Below are 25,744 nucleotides of genomic sequence, written 5' to 3'. Positions count from 1 at the left end.
CTCCAAAGCTTGCATTCACAGATACGGCAGGCCTATCGGGAAGATGAAACCCAGCCCGAGGCTGACTATCCCACAAATGAGCCTGGAGTTTTTGTCCTGATCAAGAACTGGGATCGAGGGAAACTCTGACCTCGGTGGAGGACTCTCTTGGACTAAAGGAAAATGTATTGGTTGCACCCCAGCATCTTGGGGCCCCCATGTCAACACCCTTCTGTCTCTCTGTCACACCTATGCCAAACAGGTAGAACTAGGGGCCTCCTGGGTTTCCACAGCATGGTAAAACTATGATCCCAATGTCAGTAATCCCACTCAACCAGAGTGAGGAACTCTCAGCCTGGGCTTTCTCAAATAACACCCGGGAAAGTGAGGTGAGGAACTGTAGTCCAGTCAGAGGCGACTATGGCTGTCAGTGTTTTGAGGGATGGTATCTCAGGCCCCTACCAAACAGAACCTCATATACTGCGAGACAGGCATCCTGGCCATACCTGCAGGTGCCCAGCAGTGGAGTAGTAAATGCTACCTGTTACTGTTACTTCCATGGAGGGGAAGGTGCATTTTTTCTGGGAGATAGCAGCTGTGCCACCTATACCACTGCAGACCCTCCCCAACCAGTAAATAGCACCCACTGGGTGTATGGAAATCGGGCCTATATATGACTCCCGAGGGAAACTGCCAGTAGATGGGACCCACAAAGTCCCAGCAAAGGTGGACCGGCTGTTGTTCTCTAGCATAATTAGAACCTCATCTGAGAGTCATGGCCCATCCTCAAGATCACCCCCATTGGAATAGGCCATGAAGATGCATAACGGAAACCAAACGATTTTGGATTTTCAGTCATATGGGGTAGCCAGAAATTCCAGGGAAATGATTAATTTAGAAGCCGCTCTAGAAGAATTGGCCAATAATACAGCTGCAGCACTGACCGATACTCAAGCACAGGTAACTGGGATATCCACTGAAATGGTTGCAATTCACCAAACAGTACTATAGAATAGGATGGCCCTAGACTTTATATTAGCAGGAAAAGGAGAGACCTGTGCTATTATAGGAAAAGAATGCTGCGCCTATATCCCTGATAAATCCCCAAATATTACTGATCTATCTAAATACATAACCCAAGAGATCCAGAAAATTTGAGATGTTGGCAGTAAGCAACTCAATTTTGGGGCCGGTAAGGCAGCAGAATGGCCTGGCCTTTTAATATATTTGGGGACTTCTGAGGGTTGTTTTTGCATTTCAGAAGTCTAATTGTATTAACTTTGATTATTGCCTGTCTCCTATGGTGCCTTTGTATCATGTTGTAGAAGTGACAATCTGTTAAAGCAGGGAATGAAGAAGTTTTAAGGGAATTAGGGGACGTAAGAAATGATTCTCGGATTCTTGTAGATAACCGGTTAAAATTAAGTGCCAGCTTGTGCGTGCCCTGTTCTGGATAGAGTGCAGAGTTTGTCCTTCTCTGAGAAATCTGCCTTCAGCTTGTTTAGATTAATAACTCACAGCTGTCCCTTTGGGAATGATATGAGGGCTGAGTTCACACAGGTCCACAAACCATGTCTCACGGTTTCACACCACTGAAGTAAGCTCCCTCCTTGTTTCTCACAAAAGGGAGTAACTGATAAAGACTGGACAGAACATTCTTTTTTTTAATTAAAGCTCTGACTTAGCGGACTCTCTTATCTAAGTAATTAAGTTTTGCTCCAACAGAGCTGGTGAAGAATACCAGTTTCTCTAAGTGCTCTTTGTTTCCTAGTTCTATAAATTATAACGTTTCTGCATGTTAGTCAGAAGCTCATCATGAGCTGCCAGAGAGAGAGAGAGGTATTCTGTCTCCCTGATGCTTGGCTCCGAGCTGCTCGCCGGCTGAGTTCGAACAAATAAACGGTGAAAGGATAAAGTAAAGAACTGTGTGTGGTGTGGTTATTGGTCCAGCAAATTTAAGTTTACACCTTCATCAATGTGTTTAGTCACGTCCTCAAAAAAATTCAGTCAGGCTCGTAAGGCACGACCTGCCTTTGACAAAGCAATGCTGACTATTCCTCATCATATTATGCCTCTCCAAATGTTCACAAATCCTGCCTCTCAGGATCTACTCCATCAACTTACCAACCACTGAAGTAAGATTCATTGGTCTATAATTTCCTGGGCTATCTCTACTTCCTTTCTTGAATAAGGGAACAACACCCACAACCCTCCAGTCCTCCGGAACCTCTCCTGTCCCCATTGATGATGCAAAGATCATCGCCAGAGGCTCAGCAATCTCCTACTCACGTCCCACAGTAGCCTGGGGTACATCTCATCCGGTCCCGGTGACTTATCCAACTTGACTGCTTTCCAAAATTCCAGCACATCCTCTTCCTTAATATCTACATTGTCAAGCTTTTCAGACCACTGTAAGTCATCCCTACAATTGCCAAGATCCTTTTCTGTAGTGAATACTGAAGCAAAGTATTTGTTAAGTACCTCTGCTACCTCCTCTGGTTCCATACACACTTTTCCACTGTCACACTTGATTGGTCCTATTCTCCCACGTCTGCTCTTGCTCTTCACATACTTGTGGAGTGTCTTGGGGGTTTTCCTTAATCCTGTCCGCCAAGGCCTTCTCATGGCCCCTTCTGGCTCTCCTAATTTCATTCTTAAGCTCCTTTCTGCTAGCCTTATAATCTTCTAGATCTCTATCAATACCTAGTTATTTTGAAGCTTTATTCCTGGGGATGAATAGACGACTCAGGGATGAGGGATTTTAGTTCTCTGGGTGGACTGTAGAAGTGGGATTGCTCTGAAAACAGATGGTTGGGGGGAGATCTGATAGCTATAAACATCACTCAATAACTTGACAGACTAGAGAGAAACTCTTTCCTGGGCAAAAGTACAAGATCATTGGAAAACTAACCAAAAGCAAATATGACATAAGTATCCAAAGAACGTGTTTCTGTACTCTATTTTATCCATACTTTTAATTTTCCCACACAATTCAGATAAACGTATTATCAGGGTTTATTTTTTCAATGGTTTTTAAACAGTTGTGGCGGGATCCTGAATGATCCCTTATGAACTGTGCTTTTAAAAAGAGAGAGAGCTGTAAAGCACAAACACCTTGTTATGAAGAGAGAGAGAGGCAATGACTGCTCACAGTTTGTTTGGAATTTCTGCAAGGACACTGCCAGCTTCTGAGTTCCTACAGAGAGAGAAGGGAGGAGCTACTTGATGGACGGCTGGTGTTCAGCATGCTGAGATACATATAAGATCAGCTGGTTGTTAGACACACATGATTTTGGACACTGGATGAGCTTTGTTGTGCCCACAGAAAGGTGGGTTTTTGGAGGATCGATCAGTGGCTCTCACAGTGTGGAAAAGGTGTGACTGGTGAGAAGTTATTAGTGTCCAACCCTCGCCTGGGTTGATAGCTCCACCACAGAAAACAGTCCCCTTGTTGTGGTCACATTCAGTGACTTCTAAAGGATTTCAGAGGACAACAGGCAGAATTGACGGCATCCGCTTACTCGGACAACCACAACTCCTCTCTCTCTCCATCACTACTCAACTCAATCCCACGAACTGAACTTTACCCATCACCGTAAGACTGTATCCATGTACCCCTAGGCTTGAAGAAACTTGGTTTATATATATATATAAAAGCATTGCTAACCTGTCTGATATACCTGAATTTTATTACTGTCTTGCGTAGTTACTAATAAACGAGTATTAGTTCACAGCAATACCAGACTCCAAAAGGTGTTTTTCATTTCTGCTGGTTCTTTAACCCGTCACAAGGTACGTGACAGAGCTTTTTAAAAAAGTTCTCAAATTTGTACAAATTTTATACGAAAATAGATAATGTATGGAAATAAACAAAATACACATGATTTGCAAATGTATACAGCCTGCGGCGAGAAAGATTGGGATGTCGGCTAGCCCACTAGTTTAAAATTTATCCGCATTTTCTGCAGCCCACAAACGGTCACAGCGAACCGCGCATGCGCGGCTTTTTACCGCAATGCATCTCGGGCCAGGTTGACAGGACAAAGCCGCCGTGGCGGCGCGGGCCGCGGGAAGATGGCTGGCGCCGTCCCGGTGCGGTGACCCGCGGGGTTTACTGGCATTGGACTGAGTTTTCCCCCACGGCCAGGATTTACCCTCAGCGGTGAAACATCCCACAGCCCGTCGCTTCGCCCCTACCTGCTTTCCAGCGGCTTCCGCCTGGAAGATCCGCAGTGCGCGCGTTTCTGACGTGATATTGGTCGTGCGCATGCGCGCTAGGCCGTTTTTAATTGCAACGGGTGCCCCCTGCTGGCGGAAGCTGGAAATAAAATCAGAGGTCCTTTGTACAGGGTCTCATTTCCCAAACGGGACTGGCAATCTCTGCATATAAACCTCCCACCAGCAAAAATGTGACAGATAATTGCATAAGGTTATTGTCCCTGCGCCCAACATTCAGATTCAGGATTGTTTCATGTACAATTTTAAGTGCATGAGGAGACTGACAAGAAATGGTGGTGGTGGTGGTGGTGGTGGTGGACGTGGGTTGGTGGGTGGAGATCAGCTTTCCTGCTTGCAGAAAGAAACTGTTTTCAGGTCTGGTGGCCCTGGTGTGGATATTACATAGCCTCCTCCCTGATGGGAGTGAGGCAACAGTCCATGAGCAAGGTGGGTGGGTTCCTTTATGATATTACTGGCCTTTTCCTGTCACTTTTCTGTATACCTGGCCTTCATGGCAGGTAGCATGGTGTTGGGCAGTTTTGACTACCCACTGTCAGCCTTCTTGTCCAACACAATTATATTACAACGGATCAATTAGTACAGATAGGACAATCCATAATATAATATTACAGGATAAATAAGCAAGAACAGTTAACAGGAATAGCCATTCCAAACTTACAAAAATGAATAAGTGAAAAGCACCGGAAATATGCTGAATTAAAAGAGGAAATTAAAAGACTATGGAACATGAACAGGGTATACATTGTCCCAATAGTTATATCTTCAACTGGTATCATCCCAAAGTCACTACACAATAGCATTAAAGAATTAGCTCAACACAAATCTATGTAAAACTCCAGAAAGCCACAATACTAAAGGGGCCGCCAACCTGATTGCATGAACATCGATTTCTCAAACTTCCAGTAATGGTCTCACCCCCACCATTCCGCATTCCCTTTCCCCTCTCTCACCTTACCTCCTTGCCAGCCCCCTGGTGTTCCTCCCCCCTTTTCTTTCTTCTATGATCTTCTGTCCTGTCCTATTAGATTCCCCCTTCTCCAGCCCCGTGTCTCTCACCAATCAACATTCCAGCTCTTTACTTCATCTCTCCCCCACTTTTAAGATCTACTCTTTTTTCCCCAGTCTTGCCGAAAGATCTCGGCCTGAACCGTTGACTGTACCTTTGGCCTAGCTGCTGCCTGGCCTGCTGAGTTCCTTCAGCATTTTGTGTGTTGGCTTGGATTTCCAGCATCTGCAGAATTTCTCTTGTTAGTGACCAGAGGAGCCAGGCTGATTAGGAAGGAATTGGATGCGAAACGAAGACTAATGAGAGCAGTAGAGAAAGCGACAGAAAAGATTATCTGCCAAAATTAATGGAATCCAAATGTGTTGCGTGGATGTAGAAACAATACTGTGGACCAAAGGACCTGCACATTCATAAACAACATCGTGGGGTGAAGGGCCTGTACTGAGCTCTCGTGTTCTATGTTTGTACATCTGATTTTATGTTTTGTTATCACTGCCATATGATGTGGGATTTGTTGTTTTGAGGCAGCAGTGCAATGCAATGCATAAAAATATGAAATAGGTAAAAGTATAATAAAAATTTAATGTCAAAAAGAGAGAGATAGCATTTATGGGTTCATGGACCATTCAGAAATCTGACGGCAGAAGAACTTCAGGCTCCTGTTGCTCCACACTGATGGTAACAATGAGAAGAGGGTGTGTCCTGGGTGATGGGGGTCCTCAATGATGCACACTGCCTTCTTAATCATCGGCTTTTGAAGATGTCCTGGATGCTGGGTGGCTGATGCCCATGATGGAGCTGGCTGAGCTCGGAACCCTCTGCAGGTTTGGGACCTCAGCATGGAAAATGTTCCATCGAGGTTGCTGGCCTCCCACCATCGAGGACCTCAGGGAAAAAACTGCAAGGGCACCAGCCTCCCTATCATCGATGTCTCAAAATACCACATCCATCCAGGACATGTTCCCTTCTCCTTACTACCATCAGGGAGGAGGCGTAGGAGCCTAAATACACACTCAATATTTTAGGAACAGGTTTTTCTGAATGGCCGTCAGATTTCTGAACAGCCCACGAACACAACCTTACTATTTCACTTTCCTTCTGGACCCCACTGCTTTATTTTTTGCTGCATAATTTTATATACTGCTGCTTCCAAACAACAAAATGTACAACCTACGTCAATGATAATAAACCTGATTCTGGGTCTATGAGTAGTAAATAATAGTCCATGGAAGATCTAACATGGGAATTTGTGGATGGTGTTTGGTGTTCAGTGAGTATTTTGTTTTGTTTTTTTGGAGGTGTGGTCCAAGGAGCCAAATTCTTTGCACCTGCCTTCACCACCGAAGAGGGTTATCCAAGTAATACTGGAGATAGCTGAGACGTTGGACATGTTAGAAATGAACACATGGAGGTATCGGAAAACCCAAACATCCTTAATGTACATAAATGAGCAAGCCCGGATGAGGAGCACCCGAGAAACCCAAGCGTAGTACGGGAGGGGAAAAAGCAGGTGCATTGTTCAGGTATCTAATCTGCCCAAACTGCTGAGCTCCCCTGGCATTTTCTGTGTCAGAATCAGAATCAGGTTTATTATCACCGGCATGTGACGTGAAATTTGTTAACTTAGCAGCAGCAGTTCAATGCAATACATAATCCAGCAGAGACAGAAAATAATAATAAATAAAATAAAACATAGTAAGTAAATCAATTACATATATTGAACAGATTTTTAAAATGTACAAAAACAGAAATAATGTATATTAAAAAAGTGAGGTAGTGTCAAGGGTTCAATGTCCATTTAGGAATCGGATGGCAGAGGGGAAGAAGCTGTTCCCGAATCACTGAGTGTGTGCCTTCAGGCTTCTGTATCTCCTAGCTGATGGTAACAGTGAGAAAAGGGCATGCCCAGGGTGCTGGAGATCCTTAATAATGGATGCTGCCTTTCTGAGACACTGGTCCCTAAAGACGTCCTGGGTACTTTGTAGGCTAGTATCCAAGATGGAGCTGACTAGATTTACAACCCTCTGCAGATTCTTTTGGTCCTGTGCAGTAGCCCCTCCATACCAGACAGTGATGCAGCCTGTCAGTACAACTATAGAAGTTTTTGAGTGTATTTGTTGACATGCCAAATCTCTTCAAACTCCTAATAAAGTATAGCTGCTGTCTTGCTTTCTTTATGACTACATCAATATGTTGGGACCAGGTTAGATCCTCAGAGATCTTGACACTGAAGAAATTGAAGCTGCTCAGTCTTTCCACTTCTGATCCCTCTATGAGGATTGGTAAGCGTTCCTTTGTCTTACCCTTCCTGAAGTTCACAATCAGCTCTTTCATCTTATGTGTACCTTTGGATTTCAGGCATCTGCAAAATCTTGTGTTTGGAACTTAACATAATGTAAGTTCAGAACAGTGGAGCAATAAGGGGCCACAATTTACACCTACAGTTTTGATCAAAGTTTTGGATTTGTGACACATATTACAATGATTTTTACAGTATATCCACAATCAAATGACAAAGCTGAGAATGCCATGTGAAAATGTTTAGAACTTTTCCCAAGACACAAGCTTTCTGGGAAACCTGAATTTTGTTCTGCTGAGTTGGTTACAGGGAGTGAGTTCTGCAAAGAGACTCGTTGATCAGAGGTGGAAGGTATAGTCGACTCATTGTCCCACCCTTGTCCAGGAGCAGTACAGCCCCTCCCCTCACCGGTGCCAGAAGCCCCTCTACCATCGGGGGCAGTTGGTCAAATTCCATCTTCCCCAGAACGTACAGGTGCAATTCTACTCTGACATCACAGAGAGCATCCTCGCATCAGCCATTACTGTCTGGCTTGATGTGGCATCCTCTCGCAGTTTACAAAAACTACAGCATACTGTCAAAAGGTCATTGACTGCAATCTACGGTCATGTAGGAGCTGTACGTGTCCAGGAGAAAGAACTGGGCAGGAAAAATCATCGCAGACACAATCCATAATGCCTTTTCTAAAAACCCCCTTCTGGAAAGCGCTATTAAACAACAATTTAACGCCATTTTGACAGTTCCCCCCCAGGCTGTTAATCTGATCAACCATTCTAGTTAGCCCCACCGCCCTCTATTTACTACCTCACACACTACACTGCAAACACTTAATCAACACACACACAGCATCTATGGAAACAAATAAACAGTCTACGTTCAGGCCAAGACCCTTCATCAGGACTGAAAGGTTGAGACCCAAAACATCAACTGTTTACTCTTTTCTGTAGATGCTGCCTGACCTGCCGAATTCCTCCTGCATTTTGTGTCTGTTGCTTTGGCTTCTAGTATCTGCAGATTTTCTCATGTTTCTGGAACACTCTAAACCACTTTTTTATAATGCTGTTTGTATTGTAAATAAATGCTGTTATTTATGTATTCGTGCCCATTTTATTCAACATCTATCCTTTAAGTTCTAACTTTATTTTTATACAATTCTTTTTTTATATATATAGAACTGTTGATTGTTGTTTTTTATTGCATGCCATACCCTGACCAACACCAGAGCAAATTGCTAATAGACGTGCACTCACTGGGCACTTTATTCGGTACACCTGTACCTAGTGATGTGACTGCTGGCTGTAAACGTACATGGTGTGGGAAGTGTCGGTGTCATTCGGCGAACTCCGCTGCAAGTAAAAGAAAGGTTGGATCAAGCAGTGCGGCCATTGTCAGAGAGTGAAGGCTTTGGCTGAACAGGCGAAGGCACACTTAAGAGGAGGGAAGCCTTGTAGTTCTGTACTACAGAGCAGTCAGGATGGAATGCTCCCCCTGTCAGATGTAGATTACATCTGCGGGAAATGCACCTGACTGACCGGTCAAAGAGTTGGATCTGGAGTAGGATTTGCTCGGGATTATCCGGGAGGCTGAAGATATTATAGATGGGACTTTTGAAGAGGTGTCACACCCAGAGTACGGGCATCAGACAGTAGATGGTGACCACCAGGAGAGATAAGGGGGTTAATAAGTTAGTGCAGGTTCCCCTGTGGCTCTTCCCCTCTGAAACAATTATACCTCTTCAGATACTGCTGTGGGGCAGGACTAGCAGCCAGGCTGGTGGCTCTGAGGCTCAACAGGGAAGGGGAAAGTCGGGCAATGTGGTAGTTACAGGGGAGTCAATAGGAGATTCAATAGCCGCAAAAGAGACACCAGGAATGTGTGTTGCCTTCTGGGTGCTAGGGTCCATGATGTATTAGAGGATATTTCACACAGAGGGTTGTGGTTCTGTGGAATACTCTGCCTCAGAAGGCAGTGGAGGCCAATTCTCTGGATTCTTTCAAGAAAGAGTTAGATAGAGCTCTGTGGAGTGAAGGGATATGGGAAGAAGGCAGGAAAAGGGTACCGATTGTGGATGATCAGCCATGATCACAGTGAATGGCGATGCTGGTTTGAAGGGCTGAATGGTCTACTCCTGCACCTATTGTCTATTGATATTCTTAAGGGGAGAGGGAGAACAGCCAGGGGTTTTGGCGCATATTGGCACCAATGACATAGGCAGAAAAGGGGAAGAGGTCCTATGCAGTGGGTATATGGAGTTAAGAAAGAGGTTGAAAAGGGCCTCCAAGGTTGTAATCTCCAGATTACTCCCTGTGCCATGGGCTTGTGAAAGTAGGAATGGGGTGATAGCCCAGATGAATGAGTGGCTGAGGAGATGGTGCAGGGGGTTTCACATTCTTGGATCATTGGGACATTTTCTGGGGAAGAGGTGACCTGTAGAAGAGGTGTGACTCGTGAACTGAAGGAGAACCAATATCCTGGCCAGGAGGTTTGCTAATGCTACTTAGGGGTAGTTTAAGCTAATTTTGCAGAGGACTGAGAACTGGAGCCCCAGATCAGTAAGGAAGGTAGATATCAGGGAATGTATTGAAGGGCAAATTTGAAGTAACAGGTGTGATGGGTTGGATAGTTTGAAGTGTATATATTTTAATGCTAGGAGTACTATTGGTAAAGATGATGAAAAGAGCGTGGATCAGCACATGGAAATACGATGTTATGGCCATCACTAAAAACTGGTTGAGAGAGGGGAAGGAATGGGTGATTGATATACCAGGTTGTTGAAGTTTTAGAAAAGATAGAGGAGTTGCACTACTAATCAGGGACAATATCACAGCTGCACTCAGGGGACACATAATGGAGGGGTCAGACACTGAGTCCATTTGGGTGGAACTCAGGAATAGGAAGACTGTAATCACACAGATGGGATTGTACTACAGACTCCCTAACAGCAACCGAGATAATGAGGAACAGATATGTAAACAGATTAAGGAAATGTGTAAAAGTAATAGGGTTGTTGTCATAGGGGGAATTCAACTTCCCTAATATAAACTGTGGCTTTCTTAATGCCCGGGGTTTAGATGGGGCAAAGTCTGTTAAGTGTATTCAGGAAGGTTCCTTAAATCAATATGTGGATGGTCCAGTGAGAGGAGGAGCCGTACTGGACTTAGTGTTGGGTAACGAGCCTGGCCAGGTGACTGACCTTTCAGTGGGTGAGCAGTTAAGGAACAGGGACTACAACTCCTTATCGTTCAGGATTTCTATGGACAAAGATAGGCATGATCCTTGCAGAAGAGTTTTCAATTGAGGTAGCACGAATTAAAAGGGCATTAGGCAAGAAGAGTTAATTGGCAAGCTCACATTAGACATGTGGAGAGTGTTTTTTAAAGAGCAATTGCACAGAGTACAAGTAATATATGTTCCTGTTAGAAGGAAGGACGGTGATGGAAAGATAGAGAACTTTGGTGGAGAGAGGTGATGAATTTAGACAAGAAAGGTATGTAAAGCTTCAGAATCTCAGATCAAACTAAGTGCATGACGATTATAAAGAAGCCAGAAAAGAACTAGAGAAGGGAATTAGGAAAGTCAGGAGGGGCCATGAAAAGTCCTTGGCAAATAGGATTAAGGTGAATTCCAAGGCATTCTATACATACATCAAAAGTAAGAGGATAACTTGGAAGAGGGTGGGACCACTCAAGGAAAAGGGGAGAACATTTGTTTGAATGCAGAGAATGTGAGTGAGGTACTTAATGAGTACTTTGCTTCAGTGTTTACCACGGAAAAGGATATGAAGGACCAGGAGATCAGTGCTGAGTATATAAATACATTAGGGCGTTTTGGGGTTGAGGAGGAGGAAGTTTTGGGCCTCTTAATGAGTATTAAGGTGGATAAATCTCCAGGACCTGATGGATTTACACAGGTTATTGAAGAAGGAAAGAGATAGGATTGGTGGGCCCTTGACCAGTATCTTCATGTCCTCTCTAGCCACAGTCGAGATCCTGGAGGACTGCTGACTGGCTGATGTTATGTTTCCACTTAAAAAGGGAACAAGGGAAAATCCAGAACTACAGAATGGTGATCCTTGCGAAATTCCTGGAGAAAATTCTTCAGGAATAAGGTATATAAGCACTTCAAAACCTGTGGCCTAATTAGGGAGAGCCAGCATAGCTTTGTGTGTGGCAAGTCGTGCCTCACCAGCTTAACTGAGGTTTTTTTTTTGACAAGGTGATTGATGAGGGTAGGGCAGTGGATATGGTCTACTTGGATTTTAGTAAGGTGTTTGACAAAGTCCCTCATGGGAGGCTGATCCAGAAGATTAAAATGTAGGGGGTCCACAGCAAATTGGCTGTTTGATTCAGAAATGGCTTTCACATAGAAGACAGAGGGTAGTGGTTACTTTACTTTATTGTCGCCAAACAATTGATACTAGAATGTATGATCATCACAGCGATATTTGATTCTGCGCTTCCCTCTCCCTGGTTGAAGGAACTAATTTGAACCGGAGGTCTGTAATTTGTGGTGTTCCACAGGGATCTGTGCTGAGACCTCTGCTGATGGTGATGTATATAAATGACCTGGATGAAAATGTAGATAGGTGGGTTAGTAAGTCTGTGGGTGATACCAAGATTGGAGGAGTTGTGGTAGTGTAGGAGACTGAGAAAGAATACAGTGCAATATAGGTCAGTTGCAGATATGGGCAGAGAAATGGCAGATGGAGTTTAACCCAGATTAATGTGAAGTGTTGTACCTTGGTAGGGCAACTGTTTGGGCAAGGTCCTTAGCAGAGTTCCTGACCAGAGAGATTTTGGGATCCAGGTTCATGGCTACACAGGTCGATTGGGTGGAATACTTGCTTTTATTAGTCAAGGCAAATATGTATGCAGTATACAACCCTAAAATTCGTCCTCTCCACAGACAGCCAAGAAACAAAAAAAACCATGGAACTTGTTCAAACAATGAACATCAACCCTCCCCCATACCATGCAAAAAGAATCATTAAAATGGAAACCAAATAAAAAAGTTAAAACCACAGAAACTGTAACACAAGATTGAATCGTCCAGGCATATTCAGTCAGTTCAAACCTTGCCCAAAACCCAGGACTCCGGTACCATCCTCCAACAGCAACGAGGGAAAGACCATTCAACCGCAGTGACCTTCCTTTGGGGGCAGCGAGTGAGTGAGAGAGACTGTCACACACAGACACCTTCCTCTGACAGCAGTGAGCGAGGCGTTGGCAAGCGGCGCAGGACACCCGCCCACCTCCATTATTTCAATCTTCCTTGGTGCTTTGACCAGTGTGACCGGTGACAAATGGCAGTCGATCATGCGCTCACACTACCTCTCTAGGCCTCTTGTCCTCGAGGCCACACATTTCACTTGAAGCATCCTCAGAGACCGCAAAGTGCCAGGTTGCTCAATCGGCCCAAAAACACACCACCAGAATGTGGATCACAGGCTTTAACAGTAGCAGAACCACATTTGAAAGGAAAAGAAGACGTAAAAGTAGTTGTTTTCTGAACTGTCTGGAGTAAACTACCCAGTGTAATCCCCCCAGGCACCAGCAACTTAAGGCGCAGGGAATGTGTATGATGGCACACCAGCGAGCTCATCTTGTCCTTCAGTTTGTAGAAGTCCCCATAGGGAAATTAGGGGAAAGCCCTTCACCCAGAGTAAGGTTAATGTAGAATCTTATTTCCCATTCTGACATAATCTCGTCTCCTGCCATGATGAGACCACTCTCAGGTTGGAGCAGCGACACCTCATATTCTGTCTGTGTAGCCTCCAACCTGACGACATGAACACCAATTTCTCCACCTTCTGGTAATTTCCCCCCTCCCCCTTCCTCAATTGCCCACTTGGGCCAACCTCTACCTTCTCGTCACCTATCATCTCCCCCTGGTGTCCCTCCTCCTTCCCTTTGTCCCACGGTCCACTCTCTTGTCCTTATCAGATTCCTGCTTCTTCAGCCTCTTACGTTTCCCACCCATCACCTGCCAGCTGCTTCCTTCATCCCCAACCACCTCATTACATCTCTCACCTGCCAGCTTGTAATCCTTCCCAGCTCCCTCTCCCTTCCTTTCCAGTCCCGATGAAGTGCGATGGCCCAGAATGACTGTTCATTCCCCTCCTCTCCACAGATGCTGCCTGACCTGCTGAGATCTTCCAGTGATGTGTGTGTTGCCCGGGGGGGGGGGGGGGGGGGGTCAGGTGATGAAATGAAGATCTGAGTGACAACGGGAGGGAAAAGAAATACCAGGGGTGATTGATAATTTCGTATCCTAGGGTAGAAGGAGTCAATCTTAGAAAACCTGGTACATTTATTTTTCAACATAGTCCCCTCCTACATTTACACACTTAGTCCAGCGCTCGTGGAGCACACAGATCCCTTCTTTGTAGAAGTCGGCATCGTGGAATCCAGAAAGTGGTCCACAACAAGGGTGATTGATAAGTTTGTAGCTATTAGCTTCAAACATTCTGTGTAATCACTCAAAACAGTTGAACTACACATGCAGGTAAGGAGAGCTGTACAACTCATCTCCTTCTACCTGAGGCCACGAACTTATCAATTACCCCTCGTACGAGAACATTCCAGCAGGGTACTAGGGGAGGAGGCAGCTATGGAGCAGAAACACTGGCAGGGACCAGATGGGCCAAATGGCCTTACTTTCCAACAAAATGTTAATACTAATTCACAGTAAACAATAGTTAATGCATTGTGTGTATTCTAGAGACAGTGAAGGTCTGAAACATACAGTTTAAAATGGAACAGCTTTATTCATCACAGAACCAGACTATTAAGCTCCATCCCAGTTATAGGGGTGAGCAGTAGAATCAAACCCCTGCCGTGCCCAGTGCCCAGGGTTCAGACCTGGCTGTGAAGGGCAGCGACACGGGCAGCTGAGTGGCTGTGCTAGTTAGAATGTTAATGCCTGGTTAAATTATAGTTAATAAATTTTTCTCCTGGGTGTGAACTCGCTGGTGCATGGCGAGAGTGGATGACCGAGTGAACGACTTCCCACACTCAGAGCAGATGAAGAGCAGCCTCTCCCCAGTGTGAATCTGCTGGTGTCGCAACAGGCTGGATGAGCGAGTGAATCCCTTCCCACACTCGGAGCAGGTGAACTGCCTCTCCCCGGTGTGAATATTCTGATGTATCAGGAGGTCAGACGATCGATTGAACCCCTTCCCACACTCGGAGCAGGTGAAGGGCCTCTCCCCGGTATGAATTCGCTCGTGCGTCAGCAGATGGGACGACTGAGTGAATCCCTTCCCGCACTCGGAGCAGGTGAACGGCCTCTCTCCGGTGTGAACCAGTTGGTGGGTCATCAGGTTGGAGGACCGGGTGAATCCCTTCCCGCATTCAGAGCAGGTGAATGGTTTCTCCCCCGTGTGGACTTGCTGATGTCTCTTCAGGTGAGCTGACTGGGAGAACTGCCTCCCGCACTTGGAGCAGGTGAACGGCCTCTCCCCACTGTGAACTCGCTGGTGCTTGCGAAGGTAAGAGAATATGGCGAATCCCTTCCCACACTCGGAGCAAATGAACGGCCTCTCCCCAGTGTGGACGCTTTGGTGAATCACCAGGCTGGAGGAGTGGGTGAATCCCTTCCCACATTCTGAGCAGGTGAACGGCCTCTCCCTGTTGTGGACCCTCTGGTGCCTCAGCAGGTTGGACGACTGGGTGAATCCCTTCCCACACTCCGAGCAGCAGAATAACCTCTCCCCAGATTCTCGCTGGGGTCTCATCAGGTCAGGTGACTGAACAACCGATCCCACGAGGAGCAATGGAACAGCTTGTTGCCTGTGAGGATGATGGATACAAGGTGCTTTGAGCAGGAGGCTAAATCAATGAATTCTTCCCACATGATGCACCAGTTTCCCACCAGGAGAGGGGACTATTTCTTTTCCAAACATTATACAACTATCATAGATATTTCAGTCCTGATAAACTGTCTCAGCCCAAAATGTCAACTGCTTACTCCTCTCCACAGATGCTGCCTGACCTGCTGAGTTCTTCCAGTATTTTACATTTGTGTGTTACTCTGGATTTCTGGCAAATGCAGAATCCCCTGGGTTTCTATCTTACTGACATCTCAGGGTCTATTTGCTCACACCTTCAGAAGCTTAAAAAAAGCTTCCTGCAGGTAGAGAATGCAGATTTAACTGTGTCTAAGTTCCCTGTCTGGTTAAGCATCAGAAACAAGCAACTCCTACTCCACAGTCAAACGACTTGTGACACTCAGCGACGCTGTTGAACCGACAGACGCTGCGGATCTGGTGTGGTATTGAGTTTAAGATTCCCAGAGACAAACATCTACTCACAATCCCCTTCAACGGGAGTGTTACAAAAGTAATCAATAAATGCAAGTCAGCAATTCTGAACTGATCATTTCAGGCAGAATGGAGAACTGCCCCTCACCAAACGTTGGACTTGAAGTTCCACTGCAGAGACACAAACACAAAATTAGAACATAGAACATTACAGCACAAGCTCCTCAGCCCACGATTGACCTCACCCTCCCCTCCCCTCCCACATAGCCCTCCAATTTTCTATCATCCACTGCATCTGCTTCTGCCATCACCCTGGCAGTGTGTTGTATGCACCCACCACTTGATGCAAAGAAATTACCTCTGACACCTCCCCTCCCCCACTTTCCTCAAAATCACCGTAAAATGGTGCCCCTTGTATTAGCCATTTCTGCCCTAGGCATGTCTCTGGTTGCTCACGCTATCAATGACTCTTATCACCTTGTACACCTTTCACCCTCCTTCACTCCAAAGAAAATATCCCCAGCTCACTCAACCTTTCTTCGTATGACATGCTCTCTAATCCAGGCAGCATCCTGGTAAATCTACGCTGCACCCTCTCGAAAGCTTCTACAACCTTCCTATAATGAAGACACCAGAACCAAACACAATACTCCAAGTGTGGTCTAACCAGGGTTCTATAGAACAGTATCTCCGTAAGACACACCACTTAAATTAAATGCCATTGTAGTACCGAGGGATTTCTGCATTGTTGGAGATGGCACCTTTCACAAGAATCTGGAGTCTGAGAGACTTAGTTAGACACCTCCCCCCCACCTGAAAGCATATTTTGAGAAGAGCTGGTAAATTATCCCCAAGGTTCAAGAATTATGCAAAGAGAGCTGGGGGTATTCTCCTGCAAATGGGAAAGGTTTCAGTATTTATAGAGAGGACATTTCATTTTATTTATTTAGAGACAGGCCGATCCACCCTGTGGGGCAGCACGTCTTTGAAAGGAAATCAGAGCCTCTGGAGGAAACCCATGCAAACATTTTAGCATAGTGGTTAGTGCAACCAGCTGTAGTCCAGAACTCAATTCGCTCTCTCTCTGATTTGCCTGTACATTGTCCCTGTGGAACACGTGGGTTTTTCTCTGGGTGCTGTATTTTCCCTCCCACAGTCCAAAGACGTATTGGTTAGGAGGTTAATTAGTCAATATAAATTCTCCTGTCATTAGGGTAGCGTTAATTGGGGGTTGCTGAGCGGTTTTGCTCTAAGGGGCTGTTCCGCGCTGAATATCAAATAGATCAATAAATAGAATTAATCAAGCAATTCGTGGAATCACAATTATCAACATTATTCCTTAATTTTTGGTGTCAATCTCAACCGTAGCCTTTATCTGGGATTTGAATATTGGCGGGATTCGGAGAGCAAACCGCATTGCAATCTGCCTGTCTGAGTTTCAAGACTCGGTTTGTGGGCAAACTGAGACAACAGAAATATGTCAGCCACGTGACCCACAATCCCCTGCGCTCCAGCAACCCGCCCGGACGAACCGAATCAGGCCCAATGCGCATGCGCAGCCCTACTTCCCTCCCCCCCCTCCCCCGGGATATTCCGCCCCAGACTGACGAGACGAATAATGAAAACTCCGGCGCTGCGGCGGGGAGGGAGGCGAAGAGCGGTATGGTCCCAGTGTGGTAGCTCTCCGCGTCAGTTTCACCACCTTGTTCCGCGGGTTTGGCTCCAGTTGCGGGTTCGACCTCGGTGCTGATTAAACCCGGGACCCGATGCTCTGCCCCTACCTGCCGCCGGCCTCCCGGAAGCGTTTGTGTGGTAGGAGCGTACTGCGCATGTTCGTGATGTCAGATCCGGTCTCTGCTCCTGAGCCGGAAGTGAGTGAACAAACCGCAGTTGTGGCGGCGGCTCTGGGGAAACGATTACAGACCAGTTAGCCTGACTACTGCGGTCGGCGAGGTGTACATCAAGCTTCGGGGCACTTGATAACAGACTGTCGTCAGCATGGCTTCCTCAAGGGAGTAACAAGCAGGATAGATAGGCAAAGGAGAATAGGTGGATGTATTTTCAGAAGGGCTTTGACGAGGTGCCACACATCAGGCTGCAAGGATTTAATGGTGAGGCTTGATAAGGCACGGGCCAGACCACACTTGGAGTAGTGTGAGCAGCTGTCTAGGAAAGGATGTGCTGGCATTGGAGAGGGTCCAGAGGAGGGTCATGAGAATGATTCTGGGAATTAAAGGGTTAACGTATGAGGCGCGTTTGATAGCTCTGGGCTGGAGTTCAGAAGAATGGGGGAGGGGTTTTCATTGAAACCTGTCGAATAATGACAGACCGAGACAGAGTGGACATGGACAGGGTCTGGGACCAGAATGCACAGGCTCAGAAAGGGAATTTCTTTGGTCAGAGTCTGGTGAATCTGGAATTCAGGGCCACTGTTCTCTTCCTGGAAGGGTGTTCCTGAGAAACGTGGCAGGAGCATCCTAACGTGCTGTGTCCCTGCTGGTACGGAAACAGCACTGTGGCGGACAGGAAGCCTCCACAACAGGTAGTCAGAACTGTCCAACATATCACCAGCCAGCAGGAACATGTAAACTGAAAGGTGCCAGAGTAGGTCCAGTAACAATCTGAATGTTCCCACCCAAGGACTGTTCCACTCCCTTCAGGGAGGAGACTATGTCACATCCTTGCCAGGACCAGCAGACTCAAAAACGGTTACATTCCCCAAGCAGTAAGGCCGATCAACACCTCCACCCACTAACCCACCCCTCCACACTCCCAATCACCACGACTTTATTGTTTCCTGTCAGAGTCACCTTGTGTACAGACACACGTCACTTTAGAGACATACAATCAGTTTGTGTACATGAGATACCTTATGTATTTGTATTTATTTATTATGGAATTTTTAATTGCATTCATTATTGTGTTTTATCTTGTGTGGCATCGCATCCAGACTGACAATTATTTTGTTCTCCTTTACACTGGAAATAATATTAAACAATTTTGAATCTTGACGGGCTGAGGCCATTGGCAGGGTCTTCGGGTGGAGTAATATTGAAAATACTGATTAGTGCAAGGTCAAAGAAACCCTCCCAGGTCACATGTAGCATACATCTGGAACAAAACAAATCACTCTCCATTTCTCCAACAATGCAGTGGGCAGGTAGGTAGTTGAAATCTCGATCTAAGTTGCTTCACCAAACGCAGCCAGCAGGGAGTTGAATGTAGTTTGGCACATTTAATGGAAGTCCACATTTCGGCCCTGCATGGGACGGAAATTAATTGCCAAACACCTGTAACTAAGGTATGGGAATAGGTGCAAGGTTGGTGCGATCTCCAAACAAATCATTGACTCCCAACTATATGGTCAGTGAGTTCTCAAGCCCTCATCTTAGAGCATAGACCATTGAAGATTACAGCACAGTGCAGGATTTCAGCCCATCGCATTGTCCCAGCTGCTCTAAAGATCAATCTAACCCTCCGCTCCTGCAAGACCCTCCATTTTTCTATTATCCAAGTGTCCCGGATGTATCTGCCTCCTCCACCACTCCTGGTAGGGTTTCTCACCCCCCTCTGTGTAAAGAACCGATCACTGGCATCCCTGCTACACTTTCCTCCAATCACCTTAAAAGTTCTATTTCAAGTTTAATTGTCACATGAATACAGCCAGATGAAACAGCGCTCCTTATTCAAAGTAAAATTTATTATCAGAGTACATACATGTCACAACATACAACCCTGAGATTCTTTTCTGAGTTTGTGCAGGGCCAAGGTGCAAACACAGCTCCGACAGTCACACACAGCAAACAGCACATAGAGTTACGATAGCAGGGAAAAACAACACACAGTTTTGACACAAAACTAATCCAGCCCAAGTCCCTGAGTGTCATGGCCTGTAGTTCGATGGTGCATCGATGTTGTCTGGTTACCATGTTTCTGCAAGAACAACACCCAGATGCAGCCGTAGACGGATGCAATCCAGCTTCTACCAAACAAACAGTGGCGAAGGGAGGCATCCCCCAACTCAACACGGACTGCAAGTCTCTCCTGGTTGGGCGATTATCTTGTTCCTGCCCCTGCCCACCCCCACACTTTCTTGCTCATCGCTCCCTCCCCGTGAGCGCCCGTGGCTCCGTCCCAGTCCTCGTCCCGTCCACAGTTCTCCTCCGTGCAGACAGTGAACCCTCCCTCATATCGCCCCAGTTCCCATACTACCCGGGACAACTAACATTCCACTTGTTTGAGACAATGCTTGCATCATGAAAGCAGATTGTCAGCTGACCCTTGCTCTCGATCCGCTGCCTCAGGAAAGCAGCAGCATATGAAGGGAAGACTTACTAACCGTCTATCAGTAGGTACAGCAGAGTTGGTTGTTGTCGTTATAGGCTCACAATGGGTGGAGGAAATTTCTCCCTGTAAAGTTGTACTTGTTCAGATTCTTTTCCAGTTTTGATGAGTCGTACAATAGGTCAGACTTACTGTTGGAAGTTCTGCAAACTTTATTTCTTATACAAAGTTTACATGTCCTCTTCTTATGGGTTCTTGCGCACCGAAGCTTTGAGAGGGGTGAACGGGTTGATTGTTTGGCTGAAAAAGCTGTTAAAGTCTAACAGTGGATAGACCCACTTAGGAAATCAGAAGCTAAGGAGTCGGTGGGGTTAAGAATTGAGGGATTATGACAAGACCTGTTATTGTACTGTCGTAACTATATGTTATAATTATGTGGTTTTGTCAGTTTTTTCAGTCTTGGTCTAGCCTGTGTTTTGAGATATCACACCGGAGGAAATATTGTATCATTTCTTAATGCACGCATTACTAAATGACAATAAAAGAGGACTGCGTGTCCTCATAATCTAAAAAAAAAGACCCGTGGGATAATGGGCATTATGGGAGACACCTTTACAGAATGCATAAAACTGCTGGATTGATGGGAGAAGGGGGTAAGACAAGAGAAAGAATTATATTGACTCGACTTAGAATTGGGTGTACTTTGCTTAATTATCCCTTCTATCTTGTTGGAAACCATCACTCTGGGGTGTGTAGGTGTCATCATTATGAAACAGTTAAACACATTCATTTACAATGTGAAGCATATAAGGCTGAAAGAAAGCAAATGCAGACTTCACTACTATCTGTGGGAGTTGATAGTTTTCATTTACAAACTAAGTTACAGCAGTGACTTTAATTCACAGTTTTGTCTTTCATTACTTACGATCTATAGGGCTTTTTGGGGTGATTTAGCTTCCATTTGAAAGAGAAGCAGTGGGGGTTTTATTTCCCAATTCTGCACTGCAGTAGCACACTCCAGTCCAGTTGGTGGCGCTAGTGCACCTTTACCTGCGACTGCCAACTGTCATTAACAATCAGAGCAACACACATCAAAGTTGCTGGTGAATGCAGCAGGCCAGGCAGCATCTCTAGGAAGAGGTACAGTCGACGTTTCAGGCCGAGACCCTTCGTCAGGACAATCAACAATTAACAATCAGAAGCAGCAGCCAGCAGAATTGAAGATCGCACCTACCCCAGACATTTCTCTTCTGCCCTCTCCCACCGAGCAGAAGATCCAAGGACAGCTTCTATCCAGCTGATATAAGGCTATTAAGACGGTTCCCCAGTGGAATAAGGTGAACTTTTGACAATCTATCTCGTTATGACGGTGCACCTTGTAGTTTACCTGCATTACATTTTCTCTGTGGCTGTTATACTTTATTCCGCATTTTGTTATTACTCCACTTTGGTCTGCCCCAATGTTCTGTGTAACAATTTGATCTTTGTGCAAAACAGGCTTTTCACTGAGCCTTGGCACCTGTGACAACAATAAAACTGGTTTGGGAAACGGAGCTTCCCATCGAGCCTGGAGTCAGGCCGGGTTGCCCACACCCCCTTGTCTTGTTCACGTGCTGCAGGGAACCCTTAGCCAAAGGCATCGGGAAGGCCGGGTTTCCCACTCCTTCTTGTCTTGTTCATGTGTTGTATGGAACTCTTTGCCAGAGGTGTCAGGCAGGACAAGAGCATAACAGGGGTGATGCTGCCAGGCAGTGGAGGGACCCAAATGTAAACTTTCCTGAACATACATCGCCTTCTGCTCAGATCCAAGGTCAGTTTGCAGATTGATCAGCATCTGCGACCAATGTGAGTGGCATCGGGGCCAGAGTTAACTGCACGAAGAGCGAGGCCGTGCTTTTCAGCAAACGGCCTGACCAATCCAGTGTCCCCTTCACCACCAGGTCTGATTAGGTGAAGGTGCTGTGGATCTGGTTTGGAGGGGTTGAGCCCTGCAATGAGAATTGGCTGGAGTGGACTGAGAAGGTAAACCAGAAATTGGGACTGTGGGGAGGGTGCTCCCTATCGATAACTGGGAAGAACCTGGCCATCAAGTGTGAGGTGCTCCCAGGGCTCCTGTACCTGGGGTAGGTGGGGCCCATTCCCCACCCCTCCAGCCTGGGAACCACAGTGTCTTCAGATTCATCTGGGGATCCAAGATGGAGCAGATCAGACTGGTCATGATGTACAAGCCCCAGACAATGGGCAAAAATGTTCCCAGTGTCGCCTCACCTAATGGGGTCAAAACTGTACCCAGTGTCACCCTCACCCAATGGGAAAAAATGTACCCAGTGTCACCTCACCCAACGGGAGCAAAAGTGTACCCAGTCTCACATCACCCAAGGGGGGTCAGAAATGTACCCAGTGTCACCCTCACCCAACGGGGGCAAAAATGTACCCAGTGTCACCTCACCCAGCGGGTCAAAAATGTACCCAGTGTCACCTCACCCAACAGGGCAAAAATGTACCCAGTGTCACCGTCACCCAATGGTCAAAAATGTACCCAGTGTCGCCTCACCCAACGGGGGCAAAAATGTACCCAGTGTCACCTCACCCAGTGGGTCAAAAATGTACCCAGTGTCACCTCACCCAACGGGTCAAAAATGTACCCAGTGTCACCCTCACATGTGCGTGACTACATCAGGCTGAGTATGGAATCTGAATACATGGGCACCAAATACCACTATGTGCCGTGGTTCCTCGTCCCCAGTGTTGCGAAGGATGATGTTCCAATCAGCTGAACATTGCCACACTACCTGTTCTTCATGGAAAAGTTCTTACAGACCAACAACTTTGACCACAAGACAACACGGAATGTCCCGCAGACTCTGCAGGGAACGGACTCAACGGGTACAGTGGGGGGGTTTCCTGAAGACTATCCAGACTGTCAGGCAGAATGCCTCATCACCAACCCAACAGGTACCAGGACCTTGCCTGGATGCTGGTGAGAGGGAATCTCCCAGTCGGATCCTTCCTGCGAGCCCGGAGCATCACTGCCACAGTGCACTGCTCACAGGGTGACTGAGTGGGAAGAGATGGCGGCTCTCCTCTCTGCAGACCGTGGAGTTTGCAAAAAGGACGTGGAGAAAGATGAAACTCGTGGCCCATCCTGAGCAGCTACATGACAGGGGACTCTCTGATCTACGGACCGTTCCCAGGGACACCCACACAGACGAACATCACCTACTCTGTTTGGCCTGTCGGAAACCCGTTGGTCTGCCAACACACCGAGGTGTCTGTGGAAGAATGCTGCCGACTGGCACCTTCCAGGCTCAGGAGTACGTGCTGAGGGACGCACTGAAGCCCGGTGCGGCCACCGCAGGGCTCGGTGGGGAAGGGCCACAGTTCCGGTTCTTCTCCAATTGGAGAGGGAGGGGCTGGCGGGGAGGAAGCCCCTCAGTTATTATGACAGTAGTTTACCACCCCAGGGTGGCGGCAGTGCCTTTGATGTGTATGAACGTAAACAAACAGTACTGAATGTACTCAGTGTAAAGAATGAAATGGAATGGGTGCACTCCTTAGAAATAATTTTGATTATGATGGAAGTTTTTGTTAAAAAATTTCATTCTGAACTCCTACACCCCTGGCACCTTGCTGTTCATAAACTGGTTGCCAGCCTCTCCACGTTCCCACAGTGGTGACACTCTGAAAGTCCCTCATCGGCTGTGGGAGGCTCTGGGAATGTGGTCGGCGCTATATAAAAGCAGATCTTCCCTCCTCTATTGGAAGGGCGATCCTGGTTTGGAGGCTCCGATGTGCAGGATCGCAAGACCCTGCAGAGGGTTGCGGACTCGCCCTTCTCCGTCACGGTCACAACCCTCCCCACCATCGAGGACATCCGTGGTTGTCTACCCTGAGTCCTGCCCACACATTGCTGAACCCTGGCACGTACAGTGAGACCTTGTTGCGCCCTATTGTCCTGATGAAGGGTCTTGGGCTGAAACATTTCTTTCCACAGAGTCTGCCTGACCTGCTCGGTTCTTCCAGCATTTTGCATGTGTTACCCTTGTTGCACCTTATTGTTTGCCAGTGTTGCACTTTCTCTGTAGCTGTTACACTTTGTTCCACACTCGGCTACTGTTTTACTTTGTTCTACCTCAACACTGTGGAATAGATTGATCTGTACGAACAGTATGCAAGCTTTTCACCACATCTCAGTACATATGACAATGAAAAAAACAATTTCAAATCCCCTTCACCTCCTCACTTATGACTTCAGAACTGTCTGCTGTGTGTTCACACCAGCCCTTTGTAGCCTTCATTGTCTTTCATTTCTGACAAGCTGATTAAAAACTGAATCACAGGCTACCTCTGGGGACAAGGACTGGAAGCATCCTGTCCTGGGGGTTGGAGGACGGTGTGTGTGTGTGTGTGAGAGAGAGACAAGGCCTGGAGGCAGCCTGTCCTGAGATTGGAGGACGGTCTGTCTGGGACAAGGACTGGAGGCAGCCTGTCCTGGGGGTTGGAGGATGGTCTGTGTGCGTTAGTGTCTATGAGTGGGTGGGACGGTGGGAAAGTGTCTTGTTTAGCTGTTATTGTCACTGCTGCGTTATTGTGCTGAACACTGTGGACAAGCTCTGTTGGCACTGGAATGTACGGTGACACTTGTGGCTGCTCTTGACACATCCTTTGGGTGTGTTCGTTTTTAACACAAACAACTTATTTCACTGTATGTATTGATGTACTCGTGGTAAGTAAATGAATCTTAATGACTTCTCCTTTGACTCCAGGAGTCAAAAGTGAAAGTAAATTTATTATCAAAGTAGATATATGTCACCACCATCTACAACTCTGAGCTTAATTTTCTTGTGGGCATACTCAATAACCAATGAAGGGCCACATCAACTCGGGCATTCAACCAGTTTGCAAATACGAACAGCAAAAAATAATAATACTAAATAAATGAGCAGTAAATATCGATGAAGAATCTTTGAAAGTGAGTCCATTGGTTGTGGGAACGGTTCAATGATGGGGCAAGTGGAGCTGAGTGAAGTTATCTCCTTTCTTCCAAGAGCCTGGTGGTTGAGGGGTAAAGCAGTGAGAAGAGGGCACATGCTGAGTGGTGGGGGACCCTGACGATGGATGCTGCTTTCCTGTGACTACGCTTCCTGTAGATGTGCTCAATGGTGGGGAGGGCTTTACCTGTGATGGACTGGGCCATCTCCATTACTTTCTGTTGGATTTTCTGTTCAGTGACATTGGTGTTTTTATACCAGGCTGAGATGCAGCCAGTCAATATACTCTCCACTGCACATCTATAAAAGTTTGTCAAGGTTCTAGATGTTGTGCCAAATCTTTGCAAACTCCTAAGGATGTAGCGTCACTGCCGTGTGTTCTTCCTAATTGCGCTTATGTGCTGGGTCTAGGACAAGTCCTCCAAAATAATAACATGGAGGAATTTAAGGTTGCTGACCCTATCTACCTTTGATCTTCTGATGTGGACTGGCTTGTGGACCTCTGGTTTCCTCCTCCTGAAGTCAATAATAGCTCCTTGGTCTTGCTGACACTGAGTAAGAGATTATTGTTGTGGCACCACTCTGCCAGATTTTCAATCTCCCTCCTATTTACTGATTCATCTCCACCTTCAATTCGACCAACGACAGTGGTGTTGTTAATAAGCTCAAATATGGCATAGGAGCTG

At 46.4% G+C, this 25,744-nt stretch overlaps 2 protein-coding genes across 5 annotated transcripts in view; both read right to left on the bottom strand.

Moving 5' to 3' along the window:
• LOC140203984 (uncharacterized) overlaps positions 1–4,244 on the bottom strand; it is a 50,548-nt gene extending 46,304 nt beyond the window's left edge. The window contains exon 1 of the mRNA XM_072270195.1: positions 4,177–4,244. The gene's annotated coding sequence lies outside the window, so the exon portion shown is untranslated. The remainder of the gene's footprint in view (positions 1–4,176) is intronic.
• A 10,025-nt stretch (positions 4,245–14,269) lies between these two features.
• Positions 14,270–17,587, bottom strand: LOC140203983 (uncharacterized). 4 transcript variants are annotated; one of them, XM_072270192.1, is made up of 3 exons: positions 17,486–17,587; positions 15,835–15,954; positions 14,270–15,313 (listed from the first exon to the last, which is right to left on the bottom strand). In XM_072270192.1, exon 3 carries the CDS (start codon positions 15,256–15,258, stop codon positions 14,449–14,451), a length of 810 nt encoding a protein of 269 aa, XP_072126293.1. In that variant the 5' UTR covers positions 15,259–15,313; positions 15,835–15,954; positions 17,486–17,587; the 3' UTR covers positions 14,270–14,448. The 4 variants fall into 4 exon arrangements, with proteins under 4 accessions (XP_072126293.1, XP_072126294.1, XP_072126292.1 ...); XM_072270193.1 differs by having other exon boundaries at positions 15,932–15,954; XM_072270191.1 differs by lacking the exon at positions 15,835–15,954.
• Between the last annotated feature and the right edge of the window lie 8,157 nt (positions 17,588–25,744).

This window comes from Mobula birostris, chromosome 10 (assembly GCF_030028105.1).
Source record: "Mobula birostris isolate sMobBir1 chromosome 10, sMobBir1.hap1, whole genome shotgun sequence".
In the NCBI taxonomy this organism is placed as follows: domain Eukaryota; kingdom Metazoa; phylum Chordata; class Chondrichthyes; order Myliobatiformes; family Myliobatidae; genus Mobula; species Mobula birostris.
This window is presented reverse-complemented; position numbering and strand designations above follow the sequence as displayed.